The 24145-nt window shown below is 35.8% G+C and overlaps 1 protein-coding gene across 4 annotated transcripts in view; it reads right to left on the bottom strand.

Moving 5' to 3' along the window:
* The window catches only part of LOC131052781 (serine/threonine-protein kinase TOUSLED), a 167900-nt gene that overhangs the window by 22061 nt on the left and 121694 nt on the right, over window positions 1-24145 (bottom strand). For all 4 annotated transcript variants that reach the window (XM_057987403.2, XM_057987402.2, XM_057987401.2 and 1 more), the window contains exons 12-16: window positions 23607-23704; window positions 23083-23262; window positions 22587-22797; window positions 20648-20912; window positions 18508-18562 (exon numbers count right to left, since the gene is read on the bottom strand). In XM_057987403.2, the coding sequence (XP_057843386.2) occupies window positions 18508-18562; window positions 20648-20912; window positions 22587-22797; window positions 23083-23262; window positions 23607-23704 (809 nt within the window). The remainder of the gene's footprint in view (window positions 1-18507; window positions 18563-20647; window positions 20913-22586; window positions 22798-23082; window positions 23263-23606; window positions 23705-24145) is intronic.

Genomic DNA, 24145 nt, shown 5'->3' with positions numbered 1-24145 from the left:
CAGGGACAGCAGGTTCCTAAGTCTATTTTAGCAAGAACTCTTGAATTTGAATGGGACTAAACTCACTCCTAGTACCAGCTATCACAAACAAACCAATGGGCAAATGGAAATTGTAAACAAGTGGGTGGAGGGTTATTTAAGAAACTATGATTCAAGACAGCAAAAAGCTTGGGCAAGATGGCTTCATTTAAGAGAGTTGTTACAACTCTACCTATCATATGTTGATAAAAATGACCCCATTTGTGGCACTTTATGGTTATGAAGCTCCTAGCTTTATTGATCTCCTGTTTTGTAATAGTAGAGTTCCTCAAGCAAAGAGTTTATTCCAGCAATGTCAAGATATCCTGAAATCCTTCAAAGACAACCTTCAACATGGACAAAACCAGCATAAGTTGTATGCTAACCAGCATCATATAAAGTGCAAATTTAAGGTAAGAGATATGGTGTATCTATTAAAATAATGTAATGTTCTATAATGGTCATCTTGTTTAGTTTGGTTAGTTTCTATTTTCATCTTCAGTTAATGATTGTTTCATTTAGAAACATCGCCTTTGTAAAACTATTTAAGGAGCCTTTGTCTCCTTTGTTTAATACATCGATTTACCATAACATGGTATCAAAGCGGGTCGATGGGGTTTTCCAGAATTTGGCGAATTTTTTAATAAAAAAATCGTAGCCTCTTCTTATCTAGAATTTTTCTAGAAAGTTGTTTTTCGATTTTTTATAAAAAAAAAATCATTGGAGCCTTCTATATTTTTCAAAGGTTTTGGAGAGAAGTTTCAAGGCTTTTTTGTATCCCGTTTTGTTTCTACAAATCGTGTCTGTTGGTTCGTGGCCCAGAGGCAAGGGTTTTTGTGGGCATTTGAAATTTTGTGCGTCATTTTTTGGGAGTTTGGTGTCACCTCTAGTTGAGGGTTGTTGGGCTACACTTTTGTTGCTAAAGATCGCAGATTTTGTCTGAGAACGAGGGTTTTCCATGCGTATTTTCTTCAACCTGTGTTTTAATCGCGACTTCAATTCATTAATTTTCTTTTGGGTTCCAGTCGATCTGGGTGTGTTTGGCGATTTTTTTTTTAAATTCACGTTACTTTTCCCAACGTTTTATTTTCGCGCACCAGTCAAATTTCGTGATCTGTGTGTGAAGGGTTTTTCAAGCAGTAGAGAATTTTTGGCCACAATTTTTTGAAGCATCATTCAAACACGGATGTGACTGTGTCATCGCCTCAAGATTTTCTGCATTTTTGACCCACGTTTTTGGTTGTTGAAGCCTGCATTCTTTGTTTTGTGTTTGGTTTTTCCTAGTTCCTGCAGTGATGGTTGTCTTTCCCAATGTTTTCCATAGTTCGGGAGGGCTCTCTAGCTTTTGGGTGTCTTAAGTTTTTTTCCTTAAAAAGATTATTTGTTGGTTTTTATAATTTTTTGTCTTTAAAAAAATTATTTCTGGGTTTTTTATAATTTTTGGTCCTTAATAAAAATATTTGTGGGGTTTACAATTTTTCCCTTAAAACAATTATTCTGGGTTTTGTCTGATTTTGTTCTAAAAAATCATCTGTAATTCGCAAAGTTCGTGTGGGATTTTGGTTCTTTTACTTTTTATATTTTTCTCCTTAAAAATTCTAGAAGGGTTTTACCGTTTTTTCCTCAAAAACGAAGTTTTGTATGTTGATCCGTGTCACGAATATTGCACCAGCTACTCTAGATATTTCAATTTATGGGTTTTTGTGTGATTTTCTTCTTCAAAATCGTTTATGGGTTTTAATCGATTGGCAACGGCCTACACAAGGGTTTGTCGATTTTTTCCTCAAAATCATGGTTTGAATTTGAGAAGCTGTTCTCGGTGTCTCTGGCTACAGGGAGTGACAGTTTTTGTTTTCCCAACATCAGGTTGGAAGGTTTTTGGTTGTCTTGATCGTTAACAATCTGCAGATCCAAGGAGGGTCTCAACAACAGTAGAATGTTCTGAAGAGGAGGGGTAGCCTTTTTTGCATTTGTGATCAAAAGACCTATAGATTATGTCTTTTGTAGGGTAGTTAGAATGATGACACTTAAGGGAGGGTATTAAAATAATGTAATGTTCTATAATGGTCATCTTGTTTAGTTTAGTTAGTTTCTATTTTCGTCTTCAATTAACAATTGTTTCATTTAGAAACATCGTCTTTGTAAACCTATTTAAGGAGCCTTCGTCTCCTTTGTTTAATACATCGATTTACCATAACAGTATCTAAGGTTACAGCCCTACAAACAATCTACCCTTTCAAAAAGAGTGGATCAGAAAAGCTTAAGCCACGATTTCAAAGTCCATTCTGTCGATGTTATAGCAGCAGGAGATATAATTCCCCTGACTGCTGTATTAGTTATTATAATTACTTAATTAATTCCTAGTAATCTTAATTATTAATTCTCCAGCTGTGTTAGTATCACTTTGTTTTAATCACTGTCTTATAACTTACGATTTCTTTATATACTAACCGATTGTTAAGTATTCATTATTTCCATGCGATTAAGTTAATACTCCTATCGGGTTGTTAAGTCGATCGCAACCCTTTGTCTATGGTCATGTTTTTCCGACCGAAAGTCATGTCATTTCATTTGATATTGATTTGTATTTATATCCCTTGATCGGGGTTATTGGAATATACTGAGCGGTGCGGGTAACATATAGCAGTGAGTATAACTATAAACATAAATCAGTGCCTATAATATATCGCTGTGCGTGGAATATCTCTGGGGATTATATGCTGCATGGATTATCTCTGTTAATTCTACACTACCTTCAATCAGCAAACTGAAACATTCAATCAATCATATTTTGATAACCAGAGATTGAGGGATAAATTGACATCTTCAGATTAATCAATCTCTTTAGAAAAATAAACTTATTGTATCAGAATTGATACATATCAGTTAAATGTTACTCTGTACTTCTGCAAATTTAATTCTGATCCAAAATTTAACACATTCAAGATCAAAAAGAGGATTGGAGAAGTGGCTAATGAGTTGGAATTACTTAAAGATAGCAAAGTACGTATCATCTTCCATGTATTCACCTCAAAAAGGCACTTGGACACAATGTGGTTGCCTCTTTAGAGTAGCCTCTTTTGGATGAATAAGGGAAACTCATCCTAATTCTCGGAGCAATGATTGATTTTAAGGAGTGCACATTGAGCAAGAGGAATATCAAAGAGTATTTGGTCAAGTGGAAGAATATTCCTATTGAAGATGCTACATAGGAGAGTGGGCAGATTTTGAAATATCCAAACTTGCAATTGCTTGAGGACAAGGAATTCAAGGGAGGGAGGACTATAATGTCCCCTTCTCAAGTATAGTCATTTTGACAACAATTAGCCTATTTTTCAATTTTTCTTGTAGACTAATTGGTGGGAAATGGAGAAGTCCAACTTTTTTGTAGAGCACAAGATTAATCAAGCAATAGTTTTCTTAACGGAAGTGAGTTCAGGTGACCTTGGTCAGCCTCATGATGAGTTTAAAATACAATTTTGTCCTTTTGAGAGCTCTCCACACTGCTTAGAGATCAAAGCTAATTTTAGAATGATGCCAAGTTATTACAGTTCATCATTCTAAGTCCTCAGAAATATTATGGTATGGTCAAAAATTCATATTTATCTCATTTTGACGCTTTTGAAAGGGGATAAATGAAAAAAGAAACTAAGGTATAATTATTTAATAATAAAAAGTGTCTTAAGTTGTGCCTTCAAGAGGTGTTAGGCACAAGAGGGACTTTTCTCACATAAAAGATTGTTATTTATTTAAAAAAAATAAAAAAACTTTTGCAAAGAAAAGAGGAAAGTGATATTTTATTTCCAATGTGTTATAAAAGGGAGTTTGTGAGCTTACTGTTAAGGTTAGACATGTTATAATATTTTCTTCTGCATATGAGAGAACTTGTGCCCGTCTCTGAATTTTTTTTTTTAAAACAAAAATTCTCTTGAAAATATTGTTTTGGGGATGGAAACCCACTAGCTGGTTAGAGAGATTTCATCCTAAAATCACCTATGAGCTGAAGTGAAGTTTATCAATCCGATGTTGAAGATGAATTTACTTGATGTATTTAGATTTGTCTCATATATTGGTGTTGTTTGTTGATGAGTTTGAAGAGATTTTGGAGTGTTAAAGAGGTCCTACCTGTGTGACCTTACTAGTCCTACATTCCTATAGGCCATACCAAACCAGGTTGCAGGTATAAGAGGATTTGATGCATTATTATTAGTTGATTTCTTAATATATCATCTACTGTGGCTAAACACATAAGGTGTCGAAGAATTTGTGGTTTCCTTTGGAGTCGTACTACCTCCTAGGTGAATCGTACCATTTCTGCCTAGTTTGTACAAGTCATGGATGAGGTGTGGGAAGCTAGAGGATGAAATGCTTCCCTTCTAGTTCTCATTCTCCCTTGGCTAGAGACACCTTGCAGTTATCTGATGTTTCTAAGACATTGTAGGGTGGACATGGTGAGATTTTTGGTAAAATGAACTTGTTATACCTATTATATCAGCAACACAATAAACTATTGCAGACCCGTTAATGGTTTATTTTCATTATCAATTTAATATGCTGCCCTGTTCTGACCTGTTTGTTTTTTGTGTGTGTTTTGGAAATGTGTTTGCAATTGATTTATTGAATAATGTAAACTGCAGATAATATAAATACTTGCAGAAATTAAACAACCCAGAAAATTGCAATATTCAAGAAACCAACAAGCTAAAATATTCTAGATTTTATTTCTGATCTAAAACATTTTTTCTCAAAGGTATAAGCAACCCAGTTCATTAAATAGTATTACAAATGTATTTCAAACATACCCAAAAAATAAAACAATGAACTGGTATTGAAATCGGCTAACTAGCACTTGAAGTTTGGATGCCAGTCTTCAATAACTTCTCCAAAGGTCATAAAATGGATAAAAATGGTAGTGCAAAACCTAAATGCCAACAACAGCAATGAAAACCTCATCAAACCACAAATATTACCTTCCTCTATGCTCATGCCAGTCCCTAGGCTATACGACCAAAAAATAACGAAAATAAATATGCAAATAATCCTTTCAATATGCTCCATCAAGATTACAAATACAACTGAAGTCTTTCACAATGAAGGCCAGTTGTGATCTTTGTGTGAAAATATCAAATAATCCTAAAGATTCGATCTTTCACTGGCGTAGAAGATATTCCTTGCAAGGGTTTTTGTCCTCACAAAGCCTGAGCTGAATCAAATCCAACTCAAGAAACCACACAAAGTTTTCTCAGAGAGATCAAAGAGAAATTTTAGAAATAATAAACTCAACTTACCAAATGAGCTCTCCATTCCCCTTTTTTAATGCTTTTTAGAGAACTTTCCAAAAACTCCTTTTTAAAATCACTTTATTAATTTATTAAGCCTTTTAACTCCAAAAATTGGTTTAATTTACTTTTACAACATTTATGGCACTTAAAGTCTCTTTTAAGCGTCCCATCATTTAAAACTTTGCATTCTCTTTCCAATAAGCTATGACACTGAGGTGCCCAATAAATAAATTTAATTAAAAAGGTAACCTTAGTGAAAATAACTAAATATAGGTCAATATTACACCCAATTAGTGGAAATGGTCGAAAAGCATCAGAATTGAAATCTGACTACATAGGAGTGATCCCGATGATAAAAGATTATAAACAGAAACTGGACGACTTACTAAAAATAGACGGTCCCTCTAAGAATTTTGGAGCCCAAACTAAAAGCTGAAAATAACATCTGAAAGTGTCATATGACTCCTCTAAACCATCTGAACTCGCTGGTAACATCAAGTCACCCCTTTGAACATGCTGACACAAACCCAAAAAGTCAGTGACAACTGCTGCACTGGTAGAGAACCTAAAATGCAAACATAAAAAATCAATTGTTAGATTATTCATTTTTGTGTGTTGGGTGTGTATAGAGGAATTTTGAAGTGTTTTCTTAGTTTTTTGGCAGTTTGGTGTTAGTGGTATGCTTCTGGCAGTATTTCAGTGTGTTGACATGTGTGTTTCAGACCTGTTTGAGCAATGTTAACAGCAGCATAGAGTGATATCAGACCTACAACAAAGTTTTCTATTATCCTTACAAGGTATTCTACAAACAGTTTATGATAAAACTGATTTACCCATCTTATTTGGTCTTATTTTGGGTGTTGCAGAAGACTAAATTTGTGATCAGAACTTTAAATCAACTTATATCATCAGTTCATGTTTACAAATGATGTTTTGTAATGCATTTAAAGTTATCTGATAATACCCTGGATAGTAGTACCGCCAATAGTTTCATATGTGCATTTTAATGTAATTGCACACTCCGTTGAATAAGGGTAGGTAAGGATGGCTTGTTACCTTGTGTGTCTCTCTTACCTGTTGTAATTGTCCATTTCGTTGAATAAGTAAAGAAGTGGTTAGCTCTGCTGCCTACTGTGTTCCTTTTAGTTATCTGCATCTTGAAATATTTCCTTCCTTGGCGCTCTTTGATACTGAAATCCCTTGATGTAGTTCCTAATTTCTTGATGTGATATCCTTTGTGCTCATGCCTTGAACTTGCTTTCCTTCGTTTGTTCATCATCAAGGTGAAGTCTTCTTCATGATTGATCTAGTCCTCATCTTCGCCTTCTGGAATCTTTGTCCCGAAATCCTCATCCAATCTTGAAGTGTTGATCTTCCTTATCCGCATTATTTGAGTTCCCTTGCATTATGCATCCTCCTTCACCTCAAGCCTTGATCATCATGCTTTGGAGGGTACAAAATTGCATTTTTACAGTCATGTCCCTAGTATTAGTTGCCTAATCTCCAAAATCTCCAATTCATTCATTTGAAAGATTGAAGGAAGGAGATCACAATACAACATACTCGTATAAAATCAAGGCTGAAAGTTTAGGTAGATCCATGCAAGCTTCCAAAAACATAAAAACCAAGGGCTTGCACTAAGAGCTAAGCCAACTGCTGGATCCCCTAGTCACGTTATAATTTGTAGTTGAATAAAAGTTGATTTTGGTTGGTGGTTATTTGTTGCGAGATACAACCACTAGATCTTTGAACTAAAACCTATTAGCAAACAAACTCAATTTTCTAGTAAAAATAACTTTGAAAATGATAACTACAATATTAATTTAGAGTTATTCGCCCAGGTTTATTTCTGCTATTCCTTTTCTATAGCCCTGTAGTAGGTAGTGACATTTTGTTCTCTTTAAAATAGATTTTGAATTCTAAGAGGCCTTGATTCCAACTTATATCAAGACTCGAGATCATAGTTCGCAAACTTGGACTAAAATTAGACTCGATAGACAAAAAAAATTCAACTCAGTGAAAACAACTTAAAAAACACTTAAATTTAAAAAAGAAACCATAAATTTTCTGCACAATGTACAAAATTAGTTTGGTGGGGGTTTGGGCCAGTTCCCCCAACAGGATCAAAGGGTATTTCCCCTCATGAGGCTTGTGGGCAATACCCCTAATGCATTTCTCGTTGTGATACAAAGTGGAGTTGAGGGGCAAAGCCACCCCACAATCAAGTCCAAACAAAGTCCTTCAAAACCACTCAAACCTTCCTAGTGCACACCATTTTCATAATATTATTAAAGACAAAAAATGCTTATAAAGCCAAAAAAACAACATAAGTTTAATCCACATTTTTCATGTGTGGCGCGAGTCAAGAGCTTACACTCATCGAGTAGTCAGCAGAAATCATCAAAAACTTGCCAATAAACTCTACAAGTTAACTTTAAAAATACTTAGCGAGTATGCTAACTATGCATAGGATTATTAGCATGGTTTTCTCTAAATTTGTGACTTTCTTTTTAAACCCATGACATACATGAAACCTATGACAATTGCCGCAAAGAATCAACTAATAGAAGTTGGGACCAGCAACGAGATAGGTCTGATTTTGGAATCAAGGGTAGCTTTCAGTTTATTGATAATCCGTTGTTTGAAGTTGTAGCTAATACAGCTTATGATAATCCATTTTTCGAGTTGGATAAAGACACTAATCCAGATTCTTGTGATGAGAGTGGAGTTGGTCACAAACCTTGGGACCCTCGAATTTATATGATGGATAAATTACTTCATAATGTGATAGAGTTTAACAAACCTTGTGAGTTCCATGACAACAAGCAAGGAATATGTGTAGAGGCATTCTACCGACTTATTTGGGACCCTGGTATCAACATGAAGGTCTAAGATTGCTTGTGGGCAAGCAATTTCAAGGAAGGGGAGACTGAAATAACCCCAATCATTTACTAAGACAAAGACTTCACACTGATTCAAAGATGCATAAGACAGTGAATAAGTTGACAGCAATCTTCATCCATGTCTTCACGAGCAAGTTGACAAGAGGTCTGTTTTGGAGCAGTGATTTATCAGAAGATGGTGATCTGTTTTAGAGTTTTGTGCACATATCGATATAAACTAGATACATATATTTCTCATACGCCTTGTTGTCTAGACCATCGTGGCTACTTAGATAACTTGAACAAACAGATTGACAGTTTATATAGAGCAGCGGTTTTTTTATATAGAGTAGACAGAATATAATGATGAAATACATCATGACTTTATTAGAGACAATAAGGAATTGTATGTGATGGCAATGTCAGTTTTTATAACTAGGTAGGAAATTAAAGTTGAATTTGTTAGTCTCAATTAAGGTAAGGAGCGGATTCCAATTGCCCAAGGCAACATTGGAATCTGCTCTTACGGGCTGGGCCCTTTTACCTTGAAAGGGTAACGTGTACCCTTTAGGGGTGGGCCCTTCTCACACGCCACTCTCCTATAGGGCCAACCCTATATCTCACGCCTCATAATATGCCTCTCACTTAAAGTGAAACGTGTTAAGGGAAAAGGTAATTAATAAATTATATATTTACTACAAGCCGACCTTGTGAGAAAGGTATATATATGTGCACTTCAAGATGAAATAATTCATTCATCATCACATCATCACTCAGCAAACCTATCCTAGGAATGAACTACTTTGGTGATCAGCGAAGTATAATCAGAGGTTAGCAAACTGCATTTAGAGGGCAGCAACCTTGTCAAGACACAGCGAACTCTCTTGCAGGTCTGCGAACTAATCTGTAGAAGGCAGCGAACATCATCCAAGGGTCAGCACACCAACCTTGTAGACACCAGTCTCAATCTGCCTTCCTCCTTGACACAGCAACAGTTGTATTGCAGATAAGTTCATAGTTGCTATCTGCCCTAGGGTTCTATGCATATTTACTGACAGATTTATGTGAAGCTCATTGTAAACTCTGTTAAATTATAGCCTAATCTAGATAATTTGGTTGCTGGGTTTTTCCTCCAAGAGGGAGGTTTTCCCAGGGTACATGTGTGTTATGTGCATAATTTACTTAGCATTCTGATTTTCATTCTACATTGCTAATCTGATTACTTAAAATCAACAGGCAAGCAGTCAGAATGTGCAATTACTGTATTAGTAAAGTTAGCAAGGGCAAGGTATAATATAATTAAGGGTATTGCTGCCTTAAGGAAGGACAATCAGATCGAAGGATGATTAGTTAAGTTAATGATAGGATCCATAAACAAAAGAACAAGTCCGCTTTGAAGAAGGATTAGTTAAGGTTGTTTGAAGAGTCATTACTGAGGAGATGCAACTCCTCACATCAAGACCACTTAAGAGATATTAAAGGAGGATTGAGTTACATTCAAGATGCATCTTGTTATTTTTACTGATTCATAGAAGAGTATTGAGACAGCTGAGTGCAGGTGGTGTATCCACCAGTTTGCAAGGCCATAGACGCATGAATAGGAAGATCTAACAAGCAGAGACAGTGTCCATTATTATCACAGGAACAGAAAGATTTAAATCAGACACCGTGATCAGACTGACGTATAGCCTCCTAAATACAAGCGCATAATCATAAAGAAATTATTCAGGAACAGCAATTAACTTTATTTGTCAATCTTCCAACTTTGAACCAACCTTTATATCAGACTGCGTCAACTCATAATTTTCATATCAGACGTGCATTTGTCTATTGTAATAAGAGAAACGGGAATTGCCAGAAATTGCCGAGTTTGGCGATTTCCGAGTCGAGTTGGCCTTGGCGAGTCTAGGGGGCTTGGACTCGGACGAGTCTGGGGCCCAAAATCGCCTGGACTCGGCCAGACTCGCCTGGACTTGGCCAGACTCGGCCAGACTTGGCCGGTGGCAATGACATTTTAAGTTAAAAAAAAAAAACAACTTACAATATGTTTTCAGTTGATTTTTTTTTGCCAACACAATAACTTTGCCGAGTCTGAGCTGAGTTTTTTTTACGAAGTCTGAGTCTCGAGTCGAGTTGGCCTCGCCGAGTTCGAGTCCCATTTCTATGATTGTAATAGACGTGGCATCATAGAAAATTATTGGGAAAACTATTGTTAGTGTTTACATGGGCGTTAGTAATATTAAATTATTGGTTAGGTTTGTTACATGTTGTTGTATGTTAATATTAAGCTGTTGAGAAACAGCTTAATATTAAACTATAGTAAGTATTTGTTACTTTGTTTAACAAAAAAAATAAAATGTTGGGAGAACTATTGTTAGTGTTTACATGGGTGTTAGTAATATTAAATTATTGGTTAGGTTTGGTACATGTAGTTGTACGTTAATATTAAGTTGTTGAGAAACAACTTAATATTAAACTATAGTAAGTATTTGTTTGTGAGTTGTTAAAACAACTCACAAATTTAGAGGAGTGGTTATAGGAGGTAGAACAACCTTCTTATAATATAGGTTAAGAAAAACACCTATATATATGTATGTAATTTGTATTATGAATTGAAACGTAATATTTTGGTGTGTGCTAAATTTGCTCCCATTTTCCTATTAAAAATTACGTTCAATCCTCTATTTATAAACATAAGTTTGACTATCCATCTGAGTTAGAGTTGTTTCATTATATAAGTTGTAAATATCTATGTAATTCTATCAGACTAAAGACAAAACATAAAATAACCAGATAAGGGATATTACTTATTGTCAAGAAGAAGATATAATTTTCATATAAAATCTATAGAACGAATCTTGGCTAGAGACATTATACAACCTCAATTGAGTCCATAAGCATCATAAGCATATTGTCCCATTAAAAAGCAAAGATAGTGAAAAGCTCAGAAGGGGACATTACACAAGTACAGTAACAAATCAATTACAATCCAAGAAAAATATAAGGCAAGTACTTCGAACTATTGTACCAATTAAAGTAGTAAATTTATTACAAAGTCTTCCTAAACTTTGAAATGCTATTGTATCGGGGGAAAATTAGATGATGCAATAATTGAACCTCCACTATCAGGCAACCAAGTGATTGATCCAATGTTACTAACAATCAACACAGCAAAGAAACCAATGGTGGTGAATATGGAGATCCTTGGAAGGAATCTAACCAACACAATTGTTGATAGTGGGTTAAGCATGAACATACTTCTGGAAGACACTTGGAGAAGTCTTGGCACGCCGACCATTTTGCCCCCAACTTTTCAATTGGTGGGTACAGATCACCAAGGTATTAAAGTACTTGGAGTATTAATGGGACAAAAGATAATTATTGGAATCCATGCATATTTGTTGAACTTGTGGTTATTTCATTAAAGAAGAAAACATACAATGCAATGTTGCGTCGAGGTTGGCTAGTAGTAGCCAAAGCCGACGACAACTGAAAAAAGAATACAATATCAATTGATAACAAGTTTTGAAAATCTATAAGTGATTTGAAGAATCAAGCCATAAGTGAGGAAGCAACTTCCTTTGATTCATCAAAATTATGGAAAAGTCAAAGAGTGGATGGAAAATCAAACTCCAATGGAACCAAGAAACAAAGGAATTCTCGAGTTATAGTCATGTTTGGAGAATGAAACAAATTCTCTTTGTGGCCTATTTCATTTGCAAATGGAGGATTATGAGATATTTCCATACGACTTGTAATTTTCTCAAAGCTACAACTCTCGATGAAGAGAAACCCATGAAAGAATGCAAAATTGCCAACAGTACATCTCAAAGTACTAAGAGCAATAAGAAAAAAATGAAAAAGAAAATTAGAAAGTAAAAAAAAAGTAGAATAGAAAAGGGGAAATTATTACATTGAAAAATTAAATTCATCAATTTAAGGAAAAAATAATAAAGAGCCCGATTATTAGGTCCAATTACATAAAAGGCCTAACTACATTAAAAAGCCTAATTACAAATCTCGACTACATTAAAAGGTCAAACTATGTCATACGAGCAAGCTACATAGTATAGCGGGTTGTTCAATCCCTTTACATGGTATGATAGCAGCAATCATTCTCACTCAAGGTGCACTATATGGCTACCATTTTGCTCCAAATCATACAATTGTTTCCTTTAGAATACATCATACAACCTATTCCAGTCAAACAACCAAAGCACTCAATCATTCAACACATTGTACAATTCATTTGACACATTGTATGGCCTATTCAAATAGTACAATGTTATTTGTTCAACCAAATCTCACCATACGACGGATAGATAAAGCCATGACAATTTATATCATACAACATACTTGGTGAGTCCATCGCATACAGCAAGAAAAAAGTAGGGTCTTTCAACTATGACAACATCATTATTCCTTCACCATACGGCCAGTTACACTATCAGGATTGGTTACAATCATAGAAATGGGACTCGCCCAGACTTGGCAAGTCCGAGTACGAGTCAGGCCCGATGAGTCCCAAGGGCTCGGACTCGGACTCGTCCGAGTCTGGCGAGTAAACTCACCAGACTCGCCGAGTTGGCGAGTTTGGCCCAAACTCAGTGAGTCCCAAGCCCCAGACTCGGTCGGCGTCAAGCCAAACAAAAAACACAAAAAAAAATTATTTTGCAATGTTTTTTAAGTCCGTTTATTTTTTATAATTATCTTCTATCCCTAAAAGTGACTTTCATTTCATTCACTTGCAAAAAAGGAGTAAAGTGAGTTGGGAAGAAAAACAAGGGTGCATAGAAGAAAAACCAGCAAGGAGTAAGCTCAGGTTTTCTTCAATTTGTCACATTGGAGCTGCATTGTGTTTCGATTTGGTGCATCAAGAGTTGGATAGGAAGACTTTGCAGCTCGTTTCAAGCTTGTTGTAAGAGGTACGATTGTTTTTTTGAAGATTAGTTTGTTTCTTGTATGCAAAAATTGCATTTTCTATTCATTTTTTTGAAAGTTTTATATTTTCTTTCAAAATCTTTTGTATGTTTGCATGTAGCATGTAGTATGTAGTTGTAGTGTTGTACTATGTAGGGTTTGTAAATTTCTTTTTTTTTAAAGTAGTGTTTGACAAACCCTACTTTAGTTTTTTTGAGTTTATGTAATATGTATTAATTTTATTTTGTATTTGTAATGTTTTATTGCAGCAAACTTCACTTTATTATTTGCCTCAACTTCAAATTTCACAAAACTATCCTAAAATGTCTACTTCAGCTTCTAGACCCCCCATTAGAAAGGACCCTGCTTGGAAATATCATGAGGATTTTCCAGGGCAAAGAAAGGGGCAAATAAAATGTATGTTTTGCAAAACAATATCCCATGGAGGTATATATAGGCTGAAATACCATATTGCTGGTGTGCGTGGACATGATGCCGAACCATGCCTAAAAGCAGTCCCTAAGGCCGTACGTGAATGTTATGTAATGGTTGAGGAGATTGAAAGGAAAAAGAAACAAATGGAGGATCGAGCAGCCATTGGGAGAGAGACAGTTTTAGGAAGAGGGACACAGTTAGGTTGTGTTGGAGGCCCTTCTTCCTTACCTCCATATCGTCCCACTCAGTTTGCTACTACTGGAGCTTTCGTTTCTGCTTCTACTTCTATAAGTGGCAGTGCCACCGCCACTCCTCATGCTCCTAGCACTAGTAGTTGTAGTGGGAGTGCTACCATTGGACCTAGGATTCGTAAATCTAGGTTAGATTCCTTCTTTGTGCCTCGCACTACTCCTGGGTCCCAACCATCGCTTGAGGGCATGGGTTGGAACAAGGAGGTCCATGATGCTGCTAAAATGGCAGTTGGCAGGTTTTGGAGCTACAGTTGTATTCCATTCTTTGTAGTCAGGTGAATGTTTTACTAACTTTTATGTTTGATAACTTTGATTGTTTTAATTTTTATACTTAACTTATCTCATTGAATTTTTATACTTAACTTATCTCATTGAGTTTCTTTGCGACAAGTCTCCTTATTGGCAACAAATGGTTGATGCCATTACCATATGCGGGGCGGGGTTCAAAGCCCCCAGTGAGAGTGATTTGAGGGGACCCATTTTGTCTCAAATGGTGGATGATGTGAAGAAGGATTTAGATGAACATGGAGCACTAAAGGTTGCACCATCATGACTAATGGTTGGACGGATAGGAGAAATAGAACTCTCATTAATTTTCTTGTTTCTTCTGCAGGGGATTGATTAATTTTAGTTTCATATAGTCTTTAATTTTTTATTTTTTATCTAATGGTTTATTGAATGATCATTGACCTAGCTTTATTTTTTTATTTCAGGGGGCACCGTTTTCATCAAGTCCATTGATGCCTCCGCCCATTGCAAGAATGTCACCTACCTATGTGAGCAGATAGAGGAGGTGATTGAAGATGTGGGTGAGGAGAACGTGGTACAGGTGGTGACCGACAATGCAGCAAATTATGTTGTTGCGGGTAAACTTTTGATTACAAACTAATTTTGTTTGCAAATTAATTACTATCTTGTAGTTTGTACCTCCATTAATTACAATTTACAATGCAACAAATTATGTTGCTGCAGGTAGACTATTGATGGAGAGGCACCCATCTATAGTTTGGACTACATGTGCTGCTCATTGCATTGACCTCATGTTGGAGGATATTGGAAAAATCCCATGGGTCAAGAGATGTGTAGAAGGGCAAGAAATGTCTGCAAATTTGTATATAATCATTCATGGGTGTTGGCTCTTACGAGACAATACACAGAACAGAAGGAGTTAGCTCGTCCAGGAATAACAAGATTTGCCACAAACTTCCTCACATTGCAGTCCATGCTTAGGTCTAAATCTGCCTTGAGACGTATGATTGTTGGTGAGGAGTGGTCTTCCTCATCCTATGCTACCACCCCTGCAGGGAAAGATATGGCAGACTGCATTTTTGATGAGCAAGGCTTTTGGGTCCCTTGTGATGAGATAGTGAAGGTAATTTTTTTATAAATTCTACAATTTAACTTCATGTTTTATAACTTATTATATGTATTTTCTTATTTGCTCAATTTTCTGAATTACACAATATTTTCAATTTTGCAGTTTGTTAAGCCCTTGGTGGTTTTGTTGCGAGTTGTGAATGGAGATAAGCCCGCAATGGGCTATATATATGAGGGCATGGATAGGGCGAAGGAGGCCATCAAATTCGTCTATGGAGGAGATGAGAGCAAGTATGGTCTCATTTGGGAGATCATTGATAGGAGATGGCATCATCAGCTTCATAGGCCCATCCATGCAGCAGCCTATCATCTGAATCCGGCATTCCGTTTTATCCCTTCTTTCAAGGCTGATGTGGAGGTCCTTAATGGGCTATATTGAATCATGGAGAAGATGGGACCTACTGGTACTTCTCAGATAGACCTTTTTCGAGACCTACAGTTGTTCTCAGATGCACAAGGGGAGACCTTCTCTCTTCCTATCGCCAAAGACGGTAGGACAACTATGATGCCAGGAAAAAAAAATTGTAAGGCTTAATTTTAGTTTTATTCAATACTATATTGTAACTTGTTAAATGAGTTCATGAGTGAGACTGATTTTATTTATTTTTTTCATTTCAAACTCAGATCATTGGTGGAACTTTTTTGGCCCAGAGACACCAAATATTCAGAAGTTGGCCATTCGCATCTTGAGCCAACCATGCAGCGCATCAGGTTGTGAGCGCAATTGGAGTATGTTTGAGCACATACACTCCAAGAGGCGCAATAGATTATCTGTGGAGAAGATGAATGATCTTGTCTTTGTTCACTACAACCTCTGCCTGAGAATGAGAAAGAATGCAATAGTTGACATGTCTCCTATCATTCTAGATGAGGTTGATCTTGAAGCAGAGTGGGCCAACGAGAATCAGACAGCTCCTGGGACTCCTATAGCTGTATTTAGTGATGATGACATTGATTGGATCGACCAGGTAGATATAGAGGCTGAGGTTGTAGCCATGGCAGAGGAGGAGCAGAGAGCACGAGCAGAGATAGGAAATACTGAGACTCAGAGTGACACAGCTGTTCCTGATGTTGGTGAGCATGGCATGGTGTCACGGGGAGCGACTATGACTGCTGAATCATCCAGGACCTACTTTAAACGCCTTCGCAGGGGGCCAGAGCGAGAGGGTGCACGGCCCTATGAGCCATAGGCTTGTACACTTGTAGTTGTATTTAGTATTTACTATTTACCTTTGGTATTTGTATGAAACATTTGATGATGATCATATGATGACATGGATTTTTTATTCCATGAATTTTGTAATATTGTATACATTTGACAATATTTATATATCTATGTTTGTTATTTTCTTCAGCTGCAATTTGCATTTATGCTTATGTGATTGATGTATACTTGTGTATGTAATCAAATGAGCCGAGTTTAATGATGTTTTTGTGTCTTTAAGGTGTATTCAATAAAGGGTGTCTGAAACAAGTTTTAAATCTTTGAAAATCTCTAAATTTCTTGAGTTTTTCACTTTCCCGAGTCCAGCCGAGTTTGGAGCAGAGTCTGACGCCGAGTCCCGATTCCGAGTTCGAGTCGGCCTTGCCGAGTCCGAGTCCCGTTTCTTTGGTTACAATGCAAGACATTGATCACTCTTTCACAGTGTATGACTTTGGACATCCTTTCTCATTGTACAATGTTGGGCATCCTTTCTCATCACACAATGCTAGGCATCTCATTTCATTGTATCACATCGGCATCCTTTATCATCATATGGCATCAACATCTTCATGACTTACATCATCATCTGTTCACCGCATGGCCCTTCAAGAGACATTTTACCTACATTGTACAACAACTCGATTGCATCATCAAGAAAACATAGTTCGCCATCGCACTGAAATCAACCATCATACAGCTTCTTCCTTCCTTGCTTGACATCATATGTTGATTTAACATTCTTACATCTCTACTTTTTGGCTGCATAGGCATTGTTTTTTTCGCCTCTTCAAAAAATATGTAAATGATGTGTGCCATGAAGGTTTGTTTGGTTTTCAAGGTCTTAATTTGGGCTTGTAATAAGGGCTCTACACCTCAACCATACTCCATACCACAAGAGGAAGCACGCCTGAGGCACTAGACCTGTACCCCATGAGGGGTGCTGCCCCTTGACCCAACCCCCATCACGCTCAATTGATTTGTCAAGTAAAATTCAAGTCCAAGTTTGCAAAGTACAAGTCCTTGTCCACAATATCATCATCAGTTTGGAAAGTCTTCCCTCATATTACTTGATGTTTACTTGTCATCTAGAAGACGACTTTGTCTTTTGAGGGGATGTAGTCAATGTACTATATTTATTATTATGTTTTGATAGTATTGGTTATCCAACTATGCATTAAGTGTTTGTCGGCTTCGAGTAGTTATAAGTGTCGGTTGGTTGACAGTTTTGTTCATCTTGGCAACTGTCGAGTCTTTTAAATAGATTGTGTATCGTCAAAGAAAGCAGCATGATCTAGTCAGATCAACTCCGATCCTTGGCTTACCATCTCTAGTCTTCTTCAGTAATTATTTTATGTGGGAATAAAGATATATTCTTCTCCTATATCTGGTATGCATTGCCATGTCTATTATTAATTCACTTTATCAGACAGAGTGGTAAACTCATAACAGGTATGTTAATTAGCAAAAAAATGAGTTGGATGTATTGTATGCAACCACCCAACATAATCAAGATTTACATGTAGTAGCACATACATTACTTATCAACTCGTCTTGGCCCAAACACAATGCTATTTCTCTTATTTGATTATTGATAATGTCATAATACAAAATGCCTTATTGATTTGCCTACAACTTTCTCCACTGCATGGCACTTGCTAATTCAAATTATTGAACTCAATTACAGACATATACTATAGAAAATCTGTTCAGTTGTGAACACTGGTTAGAATAGTAAGTGTCAAACAAGTCAGCACTTTAAGTTGTGCAACCTATTAGAACAACAGAGACAACTAGAGGACATGAGCAAAACAATTGTTGCATGCAGCATTGGTGACCTGACTTTTGAGTAGCCTAGTATTTACATAAACGTGACAGAGGCATCCTAACAGCCAAGACAACAATAGGTACCAAACAATCCATCAACTAAAAGACAGAGTTGAACAGATAGCATCCATAATGAAATGTTTGAAGCAACAGCAAACAATATATATACTATCTGAGAACATATCTTATCACGAAAAGCAATACTCAAGTCAGACATTATTCATTAGGAAAACTAGAAATTAAATTTTTCCAATTTGGCTACTGCCACGTACACAAAATAGTAAATCTATATACAATGCAATTCAATAACTCACCTTTGATGATATGAGTGGTGTCTTGTTTAGCTCAAAACATTCAGGTGGCAAATACCTGCAATGCAATGAAATCTCAACAGGCTTAAGTAAACAAATCAGAAGGTTTATCAATTATTGCTATGTTGGCAATATCATAACTGAAACAGAATTAATCAACCTAAAATTAATTTTCTAGGGTACCACTTGCCCATTGAAAGATTTTATGGATTCAATTATGTATCCATCTAGGCCATAAATTATTCTCTATTACTAAGATGGACATTAAGTGTTTACGGCCCTTATTAAATTGGTTAATAACCTTACACTCGTTAATTTTGAGCCTTGACACAACTTTTTGATAACTATGAACAAAACACGATGACCTAATGATCTTTGAATCTCACAATAGAGGAGAAAAACACCATATAAGAAGCATTATCCAGACAAAAAGCAAAAAAATGAAAATGCATAAAATTTTGAATCTTCCAGTCATATAAATTAAATAACAAAATACAGCTTACCCTGTATTAAGAAACATGTTATTTCTAGAAAAAAATAGAACAAATTAAGTTGAAAGGAGTCTCATCTACAACAATTTTCCAAAAATCAAGAAGCATACATTAACTGAAAATACATCTAAGTTAATGATATCAAGTGTCCACAATCCATAGTGAATTAATATAGTTGTTTCTGGATTAGATTGTGTAAAGAATTTTTTGCATCAACATTTCGGATCACACTCCATGATCCATCATCAGGATGATAAAGAAAGGTCAAGGACATAAAAAGTAATCAAAGTTGTACAGTTTGCAATAATCAAGGAATTTCCCATATAAATCAACAAAGTGCCATCAATACACATCATTTACCATTACCAGATCTATTCACTTCAGAGTCATATTCCATACTTCCACAGCAAAACTATTGCTTTTCATGTTAAATGTGCAAATAACAATAATTCAAAAAGTCCTCACGCAATAGGGAGACTTGAGTATTTAATCTTAATTGTAAGCTTCTTCTAAGCGGGAATTATACAAAATAGCTTCTAATTTCATGAGTTGTGTCTCTATTATCTATAACCTTTACTGATCAAAGAGAGGAAGAGCTAAACACATGTGCATGAGCTTTTTATTAAGAGGTATCTTTGCGATGGAACAAGAGTAACTTTTTGCCATCACTGCACGAGTTAAAGTTGCTAGCCACAATAAGACTGATTTTTTTTAATTATTTTACAGTTTACATAAAAAGAGACAACTGTAGAACCTTCAAGAAAAGATGACTGATAGTGTCAGTGCAGAAGAAAGGGAAAAGAATACAGTAACCTTGACAAAAACAATTAAAAAATCATTATGAACAAGGCACTACTTAAAATCAATGGTTTCTTCAAATACTTATACATCAAAAACTTTGAAAGAAATTACTAATTACAAACCAAACAAAATTTCACAGTGATATAGTGCATGCATTTTAATAGATTTATGTAGGTATTTAGAAATGATAATACCACATTGTGTTCCAATCTTATATACCCATGGATCATAGCCAAAAAAATTGCAAAGTAGATCTCGGACTCTTCTTCTCCATAAATTTCATATGTTTACAATTTAAAATGAAAGCTCACGTTTAGATAGCCAACAGATTCAGTTTTAGTCTTGAACAGATTTTAACTACCATAATGCAATATCCTTCCAAAAATGGTAAAATGCTTAGCTCAATATCAGAAATCAACATTGATCTTCCTTTTTAAACAATATACACAACTAGAAAATAATGATACTCAACAAATATAACTCAGTAATTATACTTTATAAAAATCATTCGTTAGCAAATATCACAAGTGGTATAGATGGAAACTAATATCAAATGTTTTAATAAGTAATTTTTTATGTCATTTTCAGAAAACGCTATATAAACAATCCAGGATGTTTTTTGCAAAATGTATACATGATCATCAGGAAAAATTCAATAATACTTTGAAATATAAACTGAAATAAAAATAATAATAAAATCCTAAGCCAAATATAGAATTTAATGCTGTAACACATTAGTTTTTTCTCCTTTAAACAACCATAGAAATTTGAAAATTTGCCTGAGTCTGACAATGAGACAATGAGAAGAGCAAAAAGTACTTGAGAAGTTACAAAAGGTAAAAGAATCTTACCAATACGTCCCAGCCCCCTGAGAAGTAAGTTCCATTCCTTGTGAACCAACATCATCTTCAACTATTTTACTGAGGCCAAAATCAGTAACTTTAGCAACACCGACCTCATCAAAGAGCACATTCCCAGGCTTCAAATCATAATGAATTATCCTCTGTGGTCTTTTGTTTAGATAGACAAGGCCAGAAAAAATCTGAACTATTATACTCCGTGCCTCCCTCTCTGGTAGAATAGGAGTGACCTTGAGAATTGCATCAAGATCTTTCCCTGTGAAAAACATAATAAGAAAATTTGGAAAAGGATGAAAAACAACAATTACATTGAGATTCATATTTGACTGAATAAAACATTCTTATAATGTCAATGAAATATTTTTTAATGTGTGTAAGCTGCTGTTTCTTATGTGATCCCAAATACATACATGTGCATTATGACTTTGATAAGTTGGTTTCTATAGGCAGACAGTATGAGTCAAATACGGAGGACAAACCAGTGCAATGGCCTACCGTCCTTACCAGCAATATACTTGATTTCTCAAACCCAGAGAGGTGAACAGATCTTAACACGAGATACAAAATGTAAGAAAAGGTTACTTGGTGAAAATCATCTTTTGGACTCACTAACATTAATGACAAGCTTCACCCAATGACAGAAAATGCAATAGGTTCTAGCTTGAAGCGTCAGTGAACCTCAAAAACAAACCAGAGGAGGGAAAGCTCTGGAGACATCCATTCTAATCTAACAGAGCAACTTCTAAAAATGGACATGAAATCCTAAGCCATAAGACACTACAGGTAGATAGATAGACATGCAAGGTAAGGATCCCTCAAAGAGACATTCAGCTGATGAAGACATACAGGAGACAATGAAAGGAGACCGCTTGTGTCACATGTCTGAATAAGGCTTGGACCATAATAACTAACATCATTGACATCTATCCATACAAAAGGGCTCACAGTGTAGTGTCCAAGGCTTAAAAGGGCACAATGTATATCCTAGGATGAAACCAACTTCTCCCCTAGAGATGTTCCTAGTAATCAACGCAGACAACCTTCTGGTAGCAAAGAAAAACTAGTAACGTGCATCTATTTCCATGACACAAGATGCAGGCAAGGGAAATGCCCTCTATGCACAAATTAAGCAAGCCCACTCTGCTTATGATAAGACTAGGAGGCCAGGGCACTCTGGTAGTAACATACAAAGAGGAAAGATGTGTCACCAATTTGTCTCCATCTAGCTTGAACCAATTGTAAGGGGCACTTACACCTCCTGTTCTTGCAGTAGGCACAATGAAATAATCAACCTAACTCAAGAGGTCCCTTGTAAGGATACATACCTGATAAATATGGCCTTCCATTTCCAAAGAACAGGGGCCAGAAAAGTTACTGAAAGAAGCTGGATAAAGAACACTCAAGTCTTTGTACAGACTGTGGCATCTCTTCTAGAACTCAGAGTAAATAAGACACCTAAGCATAAGATGATCTTCAATCTCAAGCTACTACCGAGGGTAAAGATTGCAGATCTTGTTACCCTTGAGTCTTGACATTGGTGGACCACGCCCTCAATTACCCAAGGGGAGTCCCCATGCCATGTAACTAAATGTCAGTGATAGTAATGCTGTATGATAATGCCATCTACAATCCATAAGAAATGTTCGGCATAGAAATCCAATTCAGGGATAAGCAATTGAGGAGAATTCCAAGTAAAGGACAGGAATTTCTAGTAATCGGGAGCAATTAATCAAAAGGATTTCCTACTTTCTTCAAATATGTTTGGGACTAAAGTAAATGCAGAAACCAAACTAGCTCCATGACATTGTCTTAAGTTCCATGAAAAATACTACAATTTATTTATCACTACCAGTCCACAAATTTTGAATAAAATTACAAAGTAACAATTCCAATAGTCATAAAGATCAAACAAATGAAGAGAGTGTCATACCACTGCAATACTCCAATACCGTACAGAATGTATTGTGATCAATCTCAAATATATCCCAGAGTCGCACAATGTGAGGATGAACTAAAGTTTTGTGAATGTTGTATTCCCGAATTGCATGACGAATATAACTCTGTTTCTTTTCCTCACTCCACTGTGCATTCAACCCATGAAGCTTACAGGCTACATATCTATACTCAACCAAGTCATATGCCTGATTGAACCACCCATTTCAAATCAGCACTTTCATCATTCATATCTTAAGCAAGGATCCACCAAAGAAATGCATAAAATGAATTACAATGAAAAATGAAGAAATACATTTTAAGAATTTAAATCAATTGCCCAAAGTTATTTGACTGCTATCATGCTTTTTGGCTAACTATTCCTTGAAACAAAAGAATCTAATATATCCTTCACAGGAAAACCAAATGATAATTTGAAACAGGGGCATATAATGCAATTATTTGTAATAAATGTGAGTAATGATGATATGTACCTTGTACACTTCACTAAAACCTCCCTTCCCTAGAAGATTCAACAGTGCATAACGTTGGTTCAAAATTGGGAAATGATTAAAACGAGAACCATCTTCATCTCTGATACGCTTTATCTCACGTATATGCCTTCCCTTTTCCAATTCATACCGGTCCCTTTCTCTAAGTGCCACATCCTCTTCCTTGCAACAATTACCATCAAAAAAGTATCTTTAAATTTTAAGCAAAGGTCTCATTTTTTAAAAACTGTTTCTTTTAGTTAGCCTTCAAAACAACTACCTCGGGATGACATACTGAATTATTAAATCAAGAGCGGTACTACAATAGATAATACTAATAGAATTAAAATCCCAATTATTGGGCTACAAAACCATTGCACGCATTTTGACTGTCTTCTCAGCCTCAACATGTAGATATATTATTAAAAATACAAATAGCACTGTTGCTGAACAAGAAACTCACTCTCAAGCATAAACATAAACATAATTGCAATTCTTATGAAAGTAGAGTCAAGTAAGTAATTTACCCGCTTGATGCTCTGAAGACGGGACTTACATAGTTCATCCTGAATCAAAAACTCCTCCTCTGACGTTCCAGGTTCACTTTCACTCCCTTCAACCTTGTCTAAAAATAGTGTGTTTAAAAAATGCTTAGATAATATGGAACTTATTAGAAAAAAATAAGATGATTACAACAGAATCTATGAAAAGTAGTCCCAATGGTCTATACTATATACTGATTGTAATGTGTTGTCTTCATTGGTGGTTGCAATCACATAATTGAAAACATCATAAACAATCAGGCAAGTTAGGATATCCATTTTTAGAAATAAAAAATTGGAATGCAGAGTATGATAATGAATAGGTGTGTGCTTGCAATATTGCAACATAAAAATGACCTCTCAATAACTCTCGTAAACTGTAACTTTGATTTTCTGATTTACATGCATAGCAGATATTGATAAATGTGTTTTAACTTTCAGTTTACTTCTTTTTCTCTATACGGAAAGCCTGCAGCAAAGAGATTAAGAAAAGAAAAGAAAAATGGTTCAGGAATCTATTCTGA

Source organism: Cryptomeria japonica, chromosome 6 (assembly GCF_030272615.1).
Source record: "Cryptomeria japonica chromosome 6, Sugi_1.0, whole genome shotgun sequence".
Lineage (NCBI taxonomy): Eukaryota > Viridiplantae > Streptophyta > Pinopsida > Cupressales > Cupressaceae > Cryptomeria > Cryptomeria japonica.
The sequence above is the reverse complement of the archived record's forward strand: the minus strand, read 5'-3'. Positions and strand labels throughout refer to the sequence as shown.